The 18,335-nt window shown below is 44.3% G+C and overlaps 1 protein-coding gene across 3 annotated transcripts in view; it reads left to right on the top strand.

Annotated features, from left to right (window-relative positions):
• Nucleotides 1–18,335, top strand: part of LOC146772622 (neuronal acetylcholine receptor subunit alpha-7-like) — a 90,464-nt gene that overhangs the window by 10,343 nt on the left and 61,786 nt on the right. For all 3 annotated transcript variants that reach the window (XM_085638814.1, XM_085638815.1, XM_085638813.1), the window contains exons 3-4: nt 5,541–5,680; nt 12,132–12,176. In XM_085638814.1, the coding sequence (XP_085494940.1) occupies nt 5,541–5,680; nt 12,132–12,176 (185 nt within the window). The remainder of the gene's footprint in view (nt 1–5,540; nt 5,681–12,131; nt 12,177–18,335) is intronic.

Here is an 18,335-nt window from a genome sequence, read left to right as displayed (position 1 = left end):
AGCGTGCTTTATCTTGCGCTTGCAATCTGCTCTTTTACTGCCGAGGAATTGTGACTGAGTGCACCTTTATTGCAGCTTATCAGTCTCTTGACAGCAACAAGCTGCGTCGCTCAAGCCTGAGGCGGCCTTTGTTAGAGCCCTCTGGGCACAGGAACACACAAAATACACACATCGTCATTATCAATGCAAGACGGAGAGAACAGACGTGTGTAGGAGGGTAGAAACACGCGACCTTTCCATTCTTTCCAGACTTAAATCTCTAGAATCAAGAATACCATCGTGCGTGCTGGAAAACATTTTAGAACGCTTCTTGCCACTGTTCGTTCTCACTAACCGACGTCGTTTGAATGGTTGTCGGTCTTCAGGGTCTCGTGGTGGCCTCTGGAGAGCGGTTCTCCCAGTCACCTTCCCAAAGTTGCTTATAACATTGACGCATCCACACAAGGTTGAAGTTTACGTTGCAGCCGGCCGTGGTGGCATTGTTCCTCAGTCCTGGTGTAAGGATATGCCTCAGCATAGCAGTGGGTTTATTTTTTCATGTGCAAGTGTCTTGCGGGGTGTAAAACACAAGCTCGCACGAGGTACACACTGCTTGGACTTATCTGGGGCCTGCAAGCCGTTGTATTACTAGAACATGCGGCATTTTCTTTTTGTAAAAACATGAAGAGCAGTTTGGTGGTAAAATGTCCTGGGCCTTTCTCTCTTGTCAGTCGAGCAGCCTCATTATGCGGCTAAAATTAGGGCTGAAGTCACTCACTTCTTACTCCTCTATTTTTAAACTCTTTTAGCACATGCATGTGCACGTGAAGTATGCATCTGGGACCCTGTTTACTCACTTAACCATTTAAATATGCCTTTATTAAATAAATGTCCATAACAAGATGACACAACAGGCCTTCTCTTGCTTAGTCACCAGACTACTCAACAAGAGCACCGAATGCATAAGAACCAGCCCATCTCTTTCTGGCACACTGAAAAAATCTAGAAGCACAACTTTTCAGGATTTTTCTGTTTCTACAGTTGTTTCCCTACCAGGAGGAACCAGGTACTAATTATGCAAGTGGCACAGATATACAGTTTGGAAAGTTAACGTTAAATATTCTATATAATTGAAATTCTCTATTTAACACGCATGGTTCATCAGCGGCTAGGGCTACATTCAATAAATAAAGGAAATTGTGTTCGACCTTGATCCAGAACTTACATGATGCCCGCTTCTATAATCGGTGGTTATCGTGAAAATGGGCACGATCCTGACCGAAGTTGTGTTTGCAAAGTGCTGTGCACCAGGAGGCCCATCTTTGTTGCTGGTGGCGCCCGGAGTTACAATCTTTTTGCTGCCCCATCCACCCCCCATGACCTCCTTCTCAACTGATTCCCTCACTACCACCCTCCAACAGTGCCCCTCATCTCTTCCTAGCCCCTCTCTCACATTCATGTATGTTTTTTAGCACTACTCATAACAGTATTGGGTGTCAGAGCACATTAAATCACACACATTATATAGAGACAATGAATCATACATGTCTAAATCAGTCTGTGGGAAATGTTACATAAAACAATGTATAACCTTCTAACCTATAATGGGCAGTTTGAATGCAGCTCTTTTAAGACAGTTCATAGGTCACTGTGCTATACTAGGTTTGTACTTTCTAAACTAAAAGTAACCAAAAGATCTCTGTGACAAAAGCAGTAGCCCACTGAGCTATCCACAGAAAATACAGCTGTGTGATCTGCATGTTACACGTTCTTTGCAGCAGGTATATCAACCGTCTGCGCTACTTTATGATGTCAGACTGCCACTAGACAAAACTCCATCTCTCTCCAGGAAGAAAGTTAATCACCAGAGTTTCTCGACAATTTTATTGTTTCCTGAAAACTGCTGGCACAGAAAGAACTCATCAGCAGGTGCATAGAAGGAACTCAGCAGCAGGTGCATAGAAGGAACTCAGCAGCAGGTACATAGAAAGAACTCAGCAGCAGGTGCATAGAAAGAACTCAGCAGCAGGTGCTTGTAAACCCATAAGTTATTTCTAAACACAGCGCCACCGCCCCCTCCTCCAGAACTCAACATCCGGTGTGGCTGCACTGGTCACACCTCCCGCATGCCAGCCCTGAGGATGAAGCGCCTCTTGGTCGTCTTCTGGGAGCCAAGAATAAACATTTTACCTCCATCGCCAAATCACTGTGCTTCTATACTCTGCCACATGCTGTCTTTCACAATGGTGCGGATTCCAATTTGTTGCAAATTGCCATGTGCACCATAAAGCTAATGTCGTTTGCATTTTCTACTACTACTCTGTACTTTCAACTACTGACTTTGCTTCAACCCTCACAGTGAATTCACATTTCCTCCCTTCACCTTGTCCCCTTGCCATAAACGTTGCTACCTTCACACCGTCTCCAAATCAATGCACTAATGTTACTAAACATCATCTCCTACCCTAACCTAAATTCAATTTAATTACAGGGTAACAATGATTTAAAATAATACGTTACCTTGTTATAACAATAAACCTAAACAGGGCATTCAGTGATATTTATTTAACAAATGTTTATTATAATAACGTAATGCTAACGCCAACACCCAACTGTTATATATTATTGTATCCATCAACGCTGTGGTCGTCCCCGCTTAACAAAACAAAAGCTATAGCAAACAAACATTAGAACTCACAGGAATAATTTTACAGCATTACAAGAACAAAAAAACGAGAAGACATTTGTTCTGTTAATTCTTTTTTTAATAGGGTCGTTCACTTCTACATAATATCTTCTTGGTTTTCTGTAAAATTTAAAAAAATACAACGCTTTTTTATTATAACTTTACAACATGCTGCACAGCAGACACACTGCTCTACACCATATCTTAAAAACATTGTCAAAGCCAATAGCTCTGGCTAAACACTTATGAGGTCCCAAAGTCGAGACCTAGTGACTATGCCAATGCTTTTTATTGTTATTTTCACAACTTAAAATTGTGTGTGTGGTGGGGGGGGGGAGGTATTTTGAGTGTGATGAATATAGTTTCATACATTCCTGATATTTGTTAGTAGGGCGTTTGTGTATGTGCCCTTGTGTTGCCCCTTAGTTGCTGCTGTTCCTCCAGTGAGTGCCCCAAGAAAGTGATCTTCCTCACTTCTACAGGGTTTGCTCCTCTGTCCTCCCAAAAAACTGCCTGCAGCAGGAGTCATTTTCTCTCTTCTGTTTTGAAGTTGATCATGAAATTTTCATTTCACCATCCAAGCAATTACACCCAAGGGAGGTTTGAATGATAGCACGATTGTTTCGGCCTCATCCAGTTATTGGTGACTGAGCCTTTCTCAGGATATTTTATCGAGGAGTGATCAATTTGCTTCATAGATGCACAGGCTGTGGGAGACCGAGGATAACTAGTCTTAGAAGAGTTAATATTTTAGAAAGTTAAAATCATATTAATTGCTCCTTAAACTAGGTCTCTTTCATCCCAAATTGGTGGCATCCAGAATACATTAAGAGGTCTTGTGGACCCAAAGGATAGTCCTCTATAGTTTGCCTCAGCCCATGACTTTAGGGCCAGCAGGAGACTAGCAGTCTTCCAGCAGCCGAGAAAGTTACCTTTAGTAGCGCACCTCCGTATCAAGAAGACTGATGTTAGGTGTACCCCTATTTTCAGGGTCAGACGGGGACAAAAAATAGGCCAGGCACCACAATAAAAGTGGCCCACATTAACAAAGCATATGGTTGGGGGTAATATATGGGAAATAAACAGTAAAAACTGTCAAACTGCTAACAAAAACTATCCCACACATTTATCTGCCAGACAAGCCTATTGGGCACTGCCTGATTTCTGTATAGGCCAGTCCAACACTGCCTATTTGTTTTGGCCCAGTATAGAAAGAGAGTAAGCAATCCTATTGGTCGTGCCTAACCTTTTCAGATGTGTGCGAAATCTAGAGAACAAACAAAGACCACTGGGACCATTTCCAGATTTGGAAGATCAATTTAAGAAGTTAGAAGTCAACACAGGCTGAGCCGTTTGATCTCTGTAGAACCCCTGGTGGATCCCTGGTTACTAAGTATGCCGACTTGTGTAAGCCAAGCCCCCTGTAATTTAGTGCTGAGCCCCCGAGAAGCCTGACTTCCCTTATGGAAATTGTAGTTAACCAAAAGGGATGCGTGGAATGCTTGAATTAAAATCAACCACTTAATATTTAGGTTGAATTCCAGGCCATCGTTTTTTTGCCCACTGTACAACTTCAGATTAGATCCAACCATATGCAAATCAGTCTTGACCCTGCTCCAATGGGAACAGTCCAGCCAGAACTGCCAAGTCAGGTCCTTGCTGAACTGGAACACAAGCAACCATAGCCAGTTTCGCCCTCGTTAGGGCTCTTCAGTCGTGTGGAGCTTGGTTTCAGTGGCACAGTGAGCACGGACCCCACATCAGGGCTTATGGTAGTTGAGGCACTGAATTGAATTTTTCGCAAATTGGGTAGCACATTCGGCTTTGATTAGCAAAGGATTGCTGCCATAATCTCGAAACCGGAGGACAGCCTTCAAAACAGAACAAGTTGCAGTTGTCTGGGCATTAAAGAAATTCAACCAATCACATGACAAGTCATCTCGTGGAGAGAATTGCTCTGATGAAAGTCTGTTGTGTATGCTTTCTTGTGGGCTCACATGTTGTAGCTGCCAAACATACATGTTTGCTTCTCTCTAAGCACTTCTATAATTAGCAGGAGTAGGGTGCTCCAGTGCTGTCTTAACACATGCGCATGCTGGGTAGTTGTCCGGGGGCCCAATGAGCATAGGGGCCCAATGCTAATCTATGCACAGACCAGAATTGTTTGTATAGATTAATCTTTGCTGTACAGCATGTTTTTTAAAATGTCAAAACACTGATTTTGTCGGAGGTACCAATAAATATATGTTTATTTTATCGATCATTAGTATTTTTATTCCTGTGAGTGGTTAGGTAGGCAGGGCCCAGTGTACTGTTTTGCTCGGGGGCCCCGTGGTACACCCAAACTGTGCACTCGCCCTTAATGGAGGGAGATGACCGCCCTGTTCCCAGGCTGTAGAGCATCCTGATGGTGGATGGAAGAGGAGGTGCAAGGCAGGATCCCTGGTCTGTCTACTCTTGAGGGAGGTATATACTTACCCTTTTGGTAACTCCTTGCAGACTTCCCCACCTGTGATCGTTCACTGCCCTCTCAGAAGGAGTTGTGCTCTTTCTTGCTGTTCGTGGAGGCTGTGTAGAGATCAGACCCGTGTGCGTGGACACCAGTAGTATCTGGGTGGCCTTGACGTAGGGTAAACTTAGCATATTGCAATATTCTTCATGTGTGCTGAGAGCCTTGTGCAATTCTGCCTTTATGCGGATGGTGTTGCACTAACATTCCTATATGCCGTGCGTGTTATGCTTGTTGTTTACTGAGGGCGTTGCAGTGATTTCCGTTTGTGTTGAAGGTGCTGGTGCTTTTTTTATAGTCCTCTCAAGAAGTCTCCAATGCCTAGTTCTCATTCCTGCCTCTCTTTTCTCTCTCCCGCTTCACCAGAGTCCCACCAGGGTGTGTACCAGAGGACCCTGCTGAAGGAGCTCATGAAAGACTACACCCCCCTGGAGAGACCGGTGGGCAACGACACCCAACCGCTCGCCGTGCACTTCACCCTCAGCCTGATGCAGATCATGGATGTGGTACGTTGAGGATTTACAAGGGCGCGGGGCGGGGAGCAGTCCCTGTTCAGGGATGGGTCTGGGCGCCATTGTTTGAAGCGCAGAAAGCAGTAGTTGTTGTAGTGCGGAAAGTGGTGGGTGGAAGAGAATCCCGTTGCGTATCTGCCCATTTTGACGGATTAGCTTCGGCCTACAATGGACTTTAAAAACTGCAGACTGTGTTTCTGTAGCAGTATACAGACACCTGATAGGCGACTTCCCAATGTGTGAGCTGAAGTTTGTAAAGTTTGTGGTTGGTCCTTCTGTTAGGACCAATCAAATTAGCTACTGGCAGCCACTCAAAATTACAGAGCAACCTCCCCCTCCAGCTCCCTATGGCCCCCTCGCTGGCAGACTTCAGAAAGAAACTCAAGACCTGGCTCTTCGATGGAGACACAGCGCCCAGATACCCCTAGGGGCGACAGTCTCACGCTTTACAAGTGCTGATTGATGGGTTGTTTAGTATTTTTCAAGACTCTCCTCATGAGGTGGTCGAGGAATAGAAAGCGAGCAGCTGCAAGCATTCATCACCCCCCAGTCCAGTAAAACCCGCATTGTATTGTAACTGCATTCATAGAGAGCTTACCATCCCTGGTGAGGCGTTGAAGCACTTTCTGTGCAAATACATGTATTTTTATGTATTATTCAATGATTGCACCTGTTTCTTGTTACTATACATGTTATTAATTTTGTCCATTCTTTAAGTCTTGGTTTCTTTCACAAAGTTTTCAGTCTGTTGCTAGGTAGAGTCTGTTGCTATGAAGACCAGTGGAGAGCTTGGATTATAGTGCACACATTTGATAAATTTAAATGTCTTATTACGGAACGACAAAACATAATTCGGATCTCAACCTGAAATACTAGATTATTTTACAGTAAAAAAGCATACATTATATACCATTAATTTCATAGATTGTGTACAGGAAATATATGAGAGCTAATACCATGTTGCACAATTCCTGTCTTTTCTACCTAGAGGTACAGCCATATTTGACTGTGAGGATGAGTTATGTTGTACAAATAGTTCATTTTGAAATTGTGACATTAATGGATGAATTTTCAAGAAAAATCAATGCGCCTTGACATGAGATAGTGCGCTCCTGTCTTGTCGACAGTGTGACTGCCAATCAATTGTGAGGTCTTTGGCATCAATAGGGATCTATGCACTATGTTATAATTAGTTTGTCTTGTAGGGGTGGCAGGAGTAGAACTTATTGTGTAAATCCATGTTTTTTAAGGTTGCGTTTTTCAGTACATTTGTGTCAGTAGGCATCGCATAGCCAGTTTCACAGTGACAAGGCCTCTTGTTCATTATCGAAGAAGGATAAATGTTTTTGAAACTAAACTCTTATTTTTTTAATGTGTTTTTTAATTTTGTACCGATTAGAAGCGTAAAGCCATGTTGGCCGTGTAGACCATAATATCTTGGTGTACCATATGTTGTATGTTCGCTGCCCGCAATGGCAAATTTGTCTTGTAGTTCAGTAAACAGCCCACATTGGCTTTAAATATTAGAGCCGAGATTACAATTATTCTTCTATGGGCCAATAAGTCTGTATGATCTTTGTCTATTGCCGTTCTCGTCTCAGCATTGTGCCATAGTGATAAAGTGTTGCCCGTTATTTTCCCAACTTGGGTAATGCTTGGCTTGTTACCGCTAGAATTGATCTTGCTAGATTTATTTTCAGATTTTCTTCTCGTCAAGCAGAAGTGGCCAACAAATCTCTGTATCAGATATGATAGGTTCACTAAGTTCTATCCTTTAATACGGGAATGTTCCCCGTCTAAGATAGAGTTTGAAATTCAGCATGTCTAGCCCGCTCTATAATTCTCTAGTTGTAAGACCTGCTTCTCCAATTCTGGGGGTTTTGTTTAACAGGGATGGTAGTTAAGGATTCTCATAATTTTGGAGAAGAAATATTTTGGGCGCTTTAATGGAATGATGCATTGAATGTCCATCTGAAAAAAAAATAGAGAGGCCCATTTATCGAATTCTAAGGTATAACTAAGATTTGGGCCTGTAGACATTGCAGCCCCATACATATAGAAGAATAGAGTGGACTAATAATTTGTATATTTTTGTTGACTATGCATATAACTTAGATTTTTGCTTTATTTCTGAATTTTGATAGTTCTAGTGCAAGAAGGAAGCAGAGGGGGTTTTATGAACCGCCTTGCTTCTTGTCTTGAAACAGACGCGTGACTTGGAGTTTGGGAACCTTGGTACAAACGCTTACAGTTGGGGAGAATGGTTTCATCACTTTATAAAATTTGTTTCAAACTTAAAAGTAAGCCTGGGCAAAGCACTACGCTACGCTCGCGTAGTTTGCGAAGTTCGCGCTACTTCGCACTACACGAACTGCACGTAGCACAGTGCGAACACGCGTAGCGTAGTGTTACGTATGGTGCTGCGGTCATTGTTTGCTTGCTCGCGGTCCTCAACGTCAAGTTGGCGACCGCGAACAAGCAAAATGACATTCCGGCGAGACTTTTTCCTTGTTCGCGATTAGCAACATCAAGTTGGCGATCGCGAGCATGGAAAATAAACCTCCCGGCGAGATTCCCAACGCGAGGAAGTCAGGTTTCTCATTGTGAGTGGTCGCATATGCTCGCGACCGCTCGCGATGAGAAACTACCAGTTCGCGTTGAGAAAGCTGCCGCTCGAGTAAAAATCTACTCGAGCAGCAGAAAACTACAGCTCGCACTGTGCAAGATGCCATTTTCAATGATTGCACAGTGCCGGTTGCTTGTCCGCACTGTGCAATCATTGAACACGACATCTGGCACAGTGCGAACAAGGTACTACGCAGTTCGCGAAGTGCTACGCGTAGCTCGCGTAGTGCGAACTGCACTTTGCGTAGCTTCGCGAAGTGCTACTTCGCGAACTACGCCCAGGGTTACTTAAAAGCTCCAATTAGCAGAAGTAGAAAAGAATAGGATATTGGGGATAAAACGCAAAAATAGGAATAATTGTATTATTAGTGGTTATTTTTATTGAGGGAAAATAGTCTGTTATCACAAGATAGCTTACTACAAATAAATCTGAGCTGAATTTATATCTTCTATATAACGTTTAATAATGTGAATATTTTGTGAGCTGACTTCAGTTTTGTTTTATTATTTCGGGCTATCCTCATCTAATGTGCCCATATCACGGTTTTGTTCCCACATTTTCAGATTTACTCACAGAAGTAAATATTGTATAATGCCAAGTTATCTGCTTCTGTGAATGAACTCGTGGTAATATCTTATTATACAAGTTTTCAGAGAACAAGAAAATAAGTACGCATATGTTCAATAAAATCCCACACAGAACATTAAGGGGGTCTACTCACAGAGGCATTTTCATCTGTAAACACATTTTTATGGATTAAAATTGTGGACGTGCTGTACCTTTAAAATGGTTACAGCTCAGCGGTGCTCCTAGGAGTTGGGTGGATTGGAGACCGTGTCAACCTCGAATCAAGAGGCAATGTGTCCCAGAGACAAGGTACAGAACAGCATTTCAAACTACAGTCAAATAAAGAAAGGGCTAACTCAAAAAGTGAGTTCTATAGCAGAATTTGGGAAAACCTGAAGGTTTATTACAAAATTCAAAAGGTACCATACAGAAATGGTAAAGTGCAGATGTAGCAATTCTCATTTAATTCATAAACCATTGCCATGAAGGCTGCCAGTAAGATAAACCATGCAAAAAAAATGGGCAAAATCAATATCGTCTCAAATGTGCAGCAAAATCAGTAAGAATTCGGGCATCATCACTAGTTGAAACCAAAAAGATCTGTCTCACCCCAAATCCAAGGGTCTATCGAGCCATTTTCTCCATAAGAAAGTGTCATGGCAAACTTCTAATACTGTGAGAATAAATGGGATGTATCATCCATTTTGGACAAGATGACGACGAGGCCCAACTCATTAGCAAAAGCCATAACAACACACTTTAACACAGATTGTAGCAAATTTGTTTAAACTGCAGTAGTTCCATGCCAGTATGCACATGTGAATTCAAGTGTAGTTTACTTGCTGTGCACTCTATTAATGCACATTTCGAATGAAAGCGTTCACAACCTATTCCATTTATGCCCGTCAGGAATTAACAAAAGGATTCCTGTAAGGGTTAAACGGATTTACTTCTGAGGATTATCCTGCGCTGAGGTACTACCTCAGCCAGTTCATCCGCAACCAGGTCTCCAGATTGACAGCCTGCTGACAGGTCTCCAGATTGGAAGCCTTTTATCACTGAAAGTATTCCCGTCACCAGGATTGAAGCACTTTTTTTCAGTGAAAATAATCAATGATGTCTGGATGGCTATGTGTGGAAGACCTATAATAAAAAAAAAAATGTTTTCTAACAACAAACCCCCAAAGCGGTAGGAGTGTTCTCCCATACTATGGTTTCCCATGAGGCACAGGGTCAGACTGATTTGCATATGGCCATGTCTGAACTGGGGTGGTGGCGTGAGCTAAAGAAGGATGATGGATTAAACCCAGATCAGTTGACTGGGGGTGAGTGCTTGCAATGTTCAACACTCCGTCCATCATCCCCTTTGGTTTTGCTCCCATACTATGGTTGACACTGATAGTTTTTGTCCTTTTTGGGTCCAACATTCTCTGAGAAGAAGCAATATGGCTAATATGGAGTTTGGAACCTCGCCCTACTAAGGGCGGGCCTTATGACACTATGTCAGCCGGCCCCTCAGTGCAGTTGAACCGGCTGAACCTCCGCTGTTAAAAACACGGTGATTCTCCTACCTCTAAATGAGGCAGTGGATCCGGGAGGCTGGCAGACGAGGAATCTGTCAATTTTTTGCCAAAGCATCTTTATCTTCAGTCCTTAAATAAGCCTCTAAAGATCTAGAACTCTTTCAAAATGTATGCTTCTTTATGCCAATAATTATTCCAGCTGCTAAGACTCCTTGGTGAACTCCACGTCAACTTTAAATTTTTGGTTAGCTTGAAGACCTTCCCTTGGTTAAGCAGTTTATTAAAAACATATTTTAATCTAAATCATTCCTAAAGGTCTTTATATTTTCTTGATTTAATCTTTTCCATTTCAACTTTTATAATCTTTATCCACTTGTGGCATACGAGCACTTATCATGAAGTGTTTTGAGGCTTTGCAACATTACTCCTGTTTTCATTCCTTACTTTATTTTAAACAATAAATAAAGAAAGAAGGTAAGCTAGTTACAAGGGTAAACAGGACTTAGGGGTTAGAAAGCGTTCCTGCCGCAGGCAGGGTGCTGCAGTCCCAGGTTAGATTGTTCATCTCCACGTTAGAGCACTTCAATCCTTTGCGCCAGGGGAGACCTGGCCGCTTATCAGCAAGCACGAACTAAGGAAATCTAAGGGAAAAGATGTGTTTAATTGATGATATTTTGTCTGGTGGAGGAGATGTGCTGTAGTGGTGGAGATGTGATATAATTCATGAGAGATGTGATCTAGTGGAGGAGATGTGATCTAGTGGAGGAGATGTGATCTAGTGGAGGAGATGCGGTCTAGTGGAGATGTCATCTAGTGGATGAGATGCTGTCTAATGGAGATGCGGTCTAGTGGAGATGCGATCTATTGAAATTGTGATCTAGTGAAAGAGATGTAGTCTTGAAGAGATGTGATCTAGTGGAGGAGATGCGATCTATTGGAGGTGTGATCTAGTGAAAGAGATGCAGTATGTAGAGATGTCATCTAGTGGAGGAGATGTGATCTGAAATGCGATCTAGTGAAAGAGACGCGATCTTGAGCAGTTGTGATCTAGTGGAGGAGATGCAGTCTAGTGGAGATGCGGTCTAGTGGAGATGCGGTCTAGTGGAGATGCGGTCTAGTGGAGATGCGGTCTAGTGGAGATGCGGTCTAGTGGAGATGCGGTCTAGTGGAGATGCGGTCTAGTGGAGATGCGGTCTAGTGGAGATGTGGTCTAGTGGAGATGCGGTCTGGTGGAGATGCGGTCTGGTGGAGATGCGGTCTGGTGGAGATGCGGTCTGGTGGAGATGCGGTCTGGTGGAGATGCGGTCTGGTGGAGATGCGGTCTAGTGGAGATGCGGTCTAGTGGAGATGCGGTCTAGTGGAGATGCGGTCTAGTGGAGATGGGAGCTAGTGCAGGAGGTGCCGTCTAGTGCAAGAGGCCTGGTCTGGAGGAGGTGATATAGTCTAGTGGAAGGCATGTGGTCTACAAGAGAAGACCTGAGCTCGAGTAGGCGATACAGTCTAGTTGAAGAGATGTCTAGTGGCTCGGCTTTCAAATGTGGAACCAGAGCTTTGATGCTTTGTTTCACTCTTGGCTATGCTGTGTGGCCCTGGGTTAACCATTCAACCATTTTATTTCCGTGTACCTCAGTTCCTTATCTGTTAAATTGGTAGCGTTTAGAAAGAGGTTGAATGCCATTGTTAAGCATTATATATGTGATAACCATCCTTTATGCTCTTTTTCCCACAGGATGAAAAGAACCAGGTTTTGACAACAAACATCTGGTTGCAAATGGTAAGTGAGTGTGTGTCACTGCAACAGCTGCTGTGTTCAGATGAGCCGGTCTCCCGGCTTGTGTTTTTTCTGCGCGGCTGTCATCTGAAGCAATGAGCGCGTTTGTGGCTTGCTGCTGGTGCCTCATGGTTAATGCATGCCCCACCACAGGGCCTTATCGGATCCCACTGAGCTCCAGGGCTCCCTCCTTCTGCCCCTGCTGTTCCAGGCTTCTCATCCCACCCCCTCGCTCAGCCTGCTCCTAAGTTGATGCTGTTATGTGCAGTAACTGCATGACGACTGCTCCCTAGCCCATCACCTGTGGATGATGTACATGCAAACCGTATATGGATGCACATCTGTGCATGCAAGCAATCTTCATTTCTTTAGTGTGACTGAAGGATTTGGATGCAGGCTGTGGGTCGTATGTGGTCAGAAGATGCAGCCTTTGGGCCAGCAGATATGGAGGCCAGATTTACAAAGAGTTTGCGTTGGGTTTGCATTACTTTTTTAACGTAATCTGAGGCAAAGTCTTCTGCTGGGATTTACAAACCAGCGCAAATCACGGTTTTTGTTGCTTTGTAACCCGAAGTAACGTAACTCACTGCAAAGCACTGACTTGCGTTACTTTGCTTCAAGAGGCGTTCCATAGGTGACACATGCCCATCCCATGCAACCACCCATGGGTTTTGCGCAAATCCCTTTCTACCAAGAATTGTAGACATGAATTTTCACCAAAAACCTATGTCTTGCTGAGGCATAAGTTTCGAGCAGAAATGTTTTCATTTCCCCTCAATTTCTCACTCCTTTCATGTATGCTGCATTCTGCAGCCACATACAAAGAGGAAAATGCCTTAAAGCATAGTTTTTGTGAAGTAAAGGACCTCCTGTGCGGAGTAAAACACAGACACCCTTACACTATGACGCATGGGTGCCTGCGTTGGCTCATGGCAGCCACAAGTGCGCCAGTGCAGAGTGAGGGCAGAACCGTGCCACTTCTAAGTAGACATGGAGTGGTGGTTCTCTCTCCCGCTAACGCAACGCAGTGCAGCAACTTTACTTGCTGTTCTGCGTTACTTGAACTCTGTAAATATGGCCCACGTATCGGGGTGTGCTCTCTTGAGGGATGACTGAGGCAGAGTATACAGGCGCGACTGGGCACTCACTGGAGATAGGAGGATAAAAGTAAATGCACAGGCAGGTATGTCCTGTGGTGTGATCTGAGAATATAGGCCTCTGGCACTGGTAGGGGTGGTGCCCTACTGCCGTTTGAGGCCCTGAACCTGGACACGGTGGTCATGTGTGATCTGAGGCTTTAAGCACATGCTGTGGTCGCGCCTCGTTCTTATCTGAGGCCTTGTGCTTATGCTTGGTTTGTAAACCAATGGCACCTCAGCCCTTGGGTGTTACACGTTGTGTGCTCTACTGTGACCTGAAGACTTAAGGATAGGCAGGTTTTGTGCCCTAGTATTAGCCAATGACTTTAGCGCAAATAGATTGTGCGTAGTGGTGTAACCTGAGGACTTGGGAGCAAAGAGATTGTGGCCTAGTGTGACCTGAGGACTTGGGTGCTTACGGGTTCTGTTCACTAGTGAGACCAGCGGACCTGGGTGCATGCTCAGCAGTGTGCTGTAGTGTGATATAAGGACTTTGGCTCCGACAGGTTGTACGCACTAGTGTAACCTGAGGACATGGGAGCAGAGAGGTTGTGGGCTAGCTTGACACGATAACTAAGACACTTACGGGTTCTGTGCACTAGTGAGATCTGAGCACTTTGGTGCATGCTCAGATGTGTGCTGTAGTGTGATATAAGTACTTTGGCTCCGACAGGTTGGACGCACTAGTGTAACCTGAGGACATGGGAGCAGAGAGATTGTGGGCTAGCCTGACCCGAGGACTAAGACACTTACGGGTTCTGTGCACTAGTTGAATCTGAGCACTTTGGTGCATGCTCAGCTGTGTGCTGTGGTGTGATATGAGGGCCAAGGCACCAACAGGTTGTATGGTTTAGTTTGACCTAAGGACTTGAAAGCAGATAGTTTGTGTACACGTGCACTAGTGTCACCCGAAGACTTGGCTGACAGACTGCATGCACTGGTGAACCTGAGGACTTGGACCCAGAGGGTGTCCTCTAGTGTGACCTATGGCCATGCTCCTTGGACACAGGCTATAGATGTGGTGGTGCTGCACAAAGTGTCAGGCTTCCGCCCATGAGAGGGCAAACACAAGGAGATGATGGATGGAGCACTGAAACTTTTCAGACACTCACCCCCAGTCACAGATTTGGGTTGAATCCATCATCGTTCTTTAGCTCACTTTTCCACCTCACTTCAGACCCAGTTATATGCAAATCAGTCTTGACCCTGTGCCTCGTGGGAACAGTCCAGCCCGAACTGCCAAGCCAGGTCTTCCCTGAACCAGAAACAAGCATCCTGGGACCGGTTTTTGGGTAACACCCTTTATCAGCCAGGCTAGCTTGAATCCAGTGGCAAAGTGAGCAAGGGACCCACGTCTGGCCATACCCTGCCAATTTAGGGCACACAAAGCAAACCCAAGGAGATGATGGACGGAGCACTGAAACTTTCAGACTCTCACCCCCAGTCACAGATCTGGGTTGAATCCATCATCATTCTTTAGCTCACCTCGCCATCTCAGTTCAGACCCAGCTCTATGTAAATCAGTCTTGACCCTGTGCCTCATGGGAACAGTTCAGCCTGAACTGCCAATACAGATCTTCCCTTAACCGGAAACAAGCATCCTGGGACCCGTTTCGGGGTAATACTCCTCATCAGCCAGGCTAGCTTGAATCAAGTGGCAAAGGGAGCAAGGGAACCATGCCTGGGCATACCCTGCCAACTTAGGGCAAACAAAGCAAACACAAGGCGATGATCAACGGAGCGCTGAAACTTTTCAGACACTCACCCCCAGTCACAGATCTGGGTTGAATCCATCATCATTCTTTAGCTCACCTCAGTCAGACCCAGCTATATCCAAATCAGTCTTGACCCTGTGCCTCATGGGAACAGTCCAGCCCGAACTGTGTTTGCTTTGTTTGTCCTAAGTTGGCAGGGTATGCCCAGACGTGGGTCCCTTGCTCACTTTGCCACTGAACTGTTCCCATGAGGCACAGGTTCAAGACTGATTTGCATATAGCTGTGTCTATGCTTCTAAAAACAGTACAGGGCCTTGAGCCCTACCTTGTTCAGGTACATAACATAAGGGACAGATTTGCCATGGCTAGGTTCATATTTAATTTGCTACACCATCTCCTGGCATCACCGCATGGGTGGGCTCACCCATGCTCCATGTTACCTTGTGGCTGCGGCAACAGGTCTCCGGAGGACATTCTACATTTTTTGATGTTCTGCAAAAATGTTAGTGTGCCAAGAAAGCAGTTTATTGTTCCCCTGCTGAAGACCTTGAACTTTATCCAAGTATGCCCGGCCCTCGTGTACTTGGGGTTGCTTCCAAATGACCGTGTTTTATATGCTGTTACTGGTTTTATACGAGCCGCACTGATTTCTAGGCTTTCTGGGCCCAATTGACTGTGTTGCTGCTAATAGGAGGTTTTTAGCTTTGTTTTATCGATGTCTGGCAATTAATTTTATCTATTTATATCAAATACAAGTTTTATATTTGCACTATAGTACTTGCTGTGTTATCCTGTTCTTTTATGGTTGTTTTTACATATCGAATAAAGATTTTATGATGAGGATACATTTTTTTTTTTTTTTTTGATCTCCCATATTGGGGCAATGTTATGTTTCGTCTGTCTCCCGCAGTATGGGCACATTGCTTGCTGTTACTACTTTATCGTCACTGTAATTTCAAGTTCATCATCATTTCTCTGTTTCAATAATGATTTGTAAGTTGTTTCTCTTCTCTTTCCTATTTCCACAATGCTCAAAGCATGTTTTGCATCACTCTTGTTCTTCCATTAGCCTTGTACTCACCAGTTTTCATAGGATGTTGGCTTCATTCCACTATTTACTCCTGTATTGTTTCAATGATCATCACCACAGTTCTGATACTCTTAGAACTGGCAGATTATCTATTACAATTCCTCGGTTTTCTCCAGTATTTGTGCAATGTTTATCTTTTTCTTCTATTTCACCAATATTGACACAATGTTTCTCATCATTCTTTCATTCCCTCCAGAATTTTAAAGATTACCATCTTCACTCTGTTTCTTTCCCTATTATTGTACAGTGCTTACCATGAACCTTAAACTTCCACAGCTTTGGTACGACCTAGAACTTCATTCTTTTATTTCCACAATCTCGGCCTGCTCGCAGGTATGACAGCATAAGGCTGGTTAAGCTTAGAGGGGCCTCATCTACTAAAAACTGTCCTTGCATATTCCCTAACACACCATCGTTAGAGATTCCTGAGATCTGTGTTAGTTGTGGATCCGATCAACCAAGGATCCTAAACTTACCAATTTTCAGTGAAAAGGAGAGGTCGAGAGGGGCAAGTAGTAAGGAAATCCAAGCAATAACATGTATTCTAGTTAATGTGAGGTCCCTAGTCAAGCACAGCATTGTGCTAGACTCATGGAGGACCTGGGGGTCAAAGTGGCATTCATCACAGAGACCTGGACAGATGCAGTATCCGGGCCTGACATTGTGAAGGCCACTCCCCCAGATTTTGTATGCCAGATACTGGATAGACCAATAGGGAAGGGCGGAGGTTTGGCAGTGATTTATCATTCTTCAATTAAGGCTGCCTTTCAGCCAATCCCTATGGATACCTGTGAGGCATTATTATTTAACCTCTCCCTTACTCATCACCACTTCTTTAAGGGGTGTCTTCTATATAGGCCACCAGGATCGAGGAATGCTTTCTTAGCCTCCCTGGGTACCCTTCTAGAAGAAGGGATGCTCGCAGAGAACTTTTCCATCGTGGGAGATTTCAATTTTCACTTGGAGCTTACAGAAGAAACGGACACAATGGCGCTGAATGACTTGATGATGACCGCTGACCTGAGACAACAGGTAGCGGGGACCACGCACAGGGGAGGGCATGCCCTGGATGGGATTTTTTCTAATCATCAGAACTTATATTTTAGGGGCACTCTCCCTCTGGTATGGAAAGACCACTCGGCGGTTCAATTTGAGATTCTGCTGCCAGGGGCTCCTAAGAAAAACACTGGCCCTAAGAAGTGTATCAGAAGAAGAGCATGGAATAAGGTGGAGGGAACCACTTTTAACGAATTGCTAGTCTCTTCCAAAACACAACTGTCCTCCGAAGTGAACGAGGCCTGTCAAAGCTATACAAGATGGCTAGAGCAGGCCTGTGACAGTGTAGCTCCAATTAAAGTACTTCGGCCCATGAGATTACATCCCTCGGCCCCCTGGTACTCTGAAGAACTTAGGAGTCAAAAGCTCAAGTGTAAGCAGTTTGAAAGAAGCTTGAGAAGCAATTATAACGATATGGAGAAAAAAAATGTATAAAGCCCACTTGCAGTCCTATAAACAGGCAATAGTGGCAGCCAAACAGACTTATTTTGCCGCTCAGATCAGGATATCCAAAAATTCTAGTAAAGAACTGTTTAAGACGGTGGCCTCGTTGGCCTTGCCAAAGCCGGTGCTAGTTCAGTCTAGCCAAGGACTTTGTGAGGATTTGGATAAATTCTTTTTGGCTAAGGTAGAATCCATTTACACGGCCTTTAGCACTCTTAGTGCTGGGAATATAAACGGTTATATAGAGACCACCACCCCAAAAGGGGCGCTCAGCCCGGTGTTTGAGAACTTCCGGCCAGTAGTTCCCAGAGAGATTCAAAAACTTTTATTGGAAGCCAAGTCGGGATCCCCTTTTGATCCTTGCCCTGTAAAGGTAATGAAATTGGCATTGGGTCCTATTGCGGAATCGCTTACAACAATTTTTAACCTTATGTTTGAAAAGGAGCTTTTTCCCAGTCAGTGGAAATTGGCCTCGGTCTTGCCCCTCCTAAAAAAATCAAATCTCCCGGTTAATGATCCTAGTAGTTTTCGTCCGATCTCCAGACTTCCCTTACCGGCTAAACTGGTGGAGAAAACTATGAATATGCAACTTAGCCAGTTCTTGGATGAGACTCAAGTACTTGACCCGACCCAGTATGGCTTTAGGCCAGGTCATAGTACGGAATCGGCCCTTCTAAAAGCCACAGAAGAGATCAGGGTTGCGGTGGATCAGGGAGGG

This window comes from Triturus cristatus, chromosome 12 (assembly GCF_964204655.1).
Source record: "Triturus cristatus chromosome 12, aTriCri1.1, whole genome shotgun sequence".
Classification (NCBI taxonomy): domain Eukaryota; kingdom Metazoa; phylum Chordata; class Amphibia; order Caudata; family Salamandridae; genus Triturus; species Triturus cristatus.
Note: the sequence above shows the minus strand (reverse complement) of the source record. Positions and strands in the feature narration are given on the sequence as shown.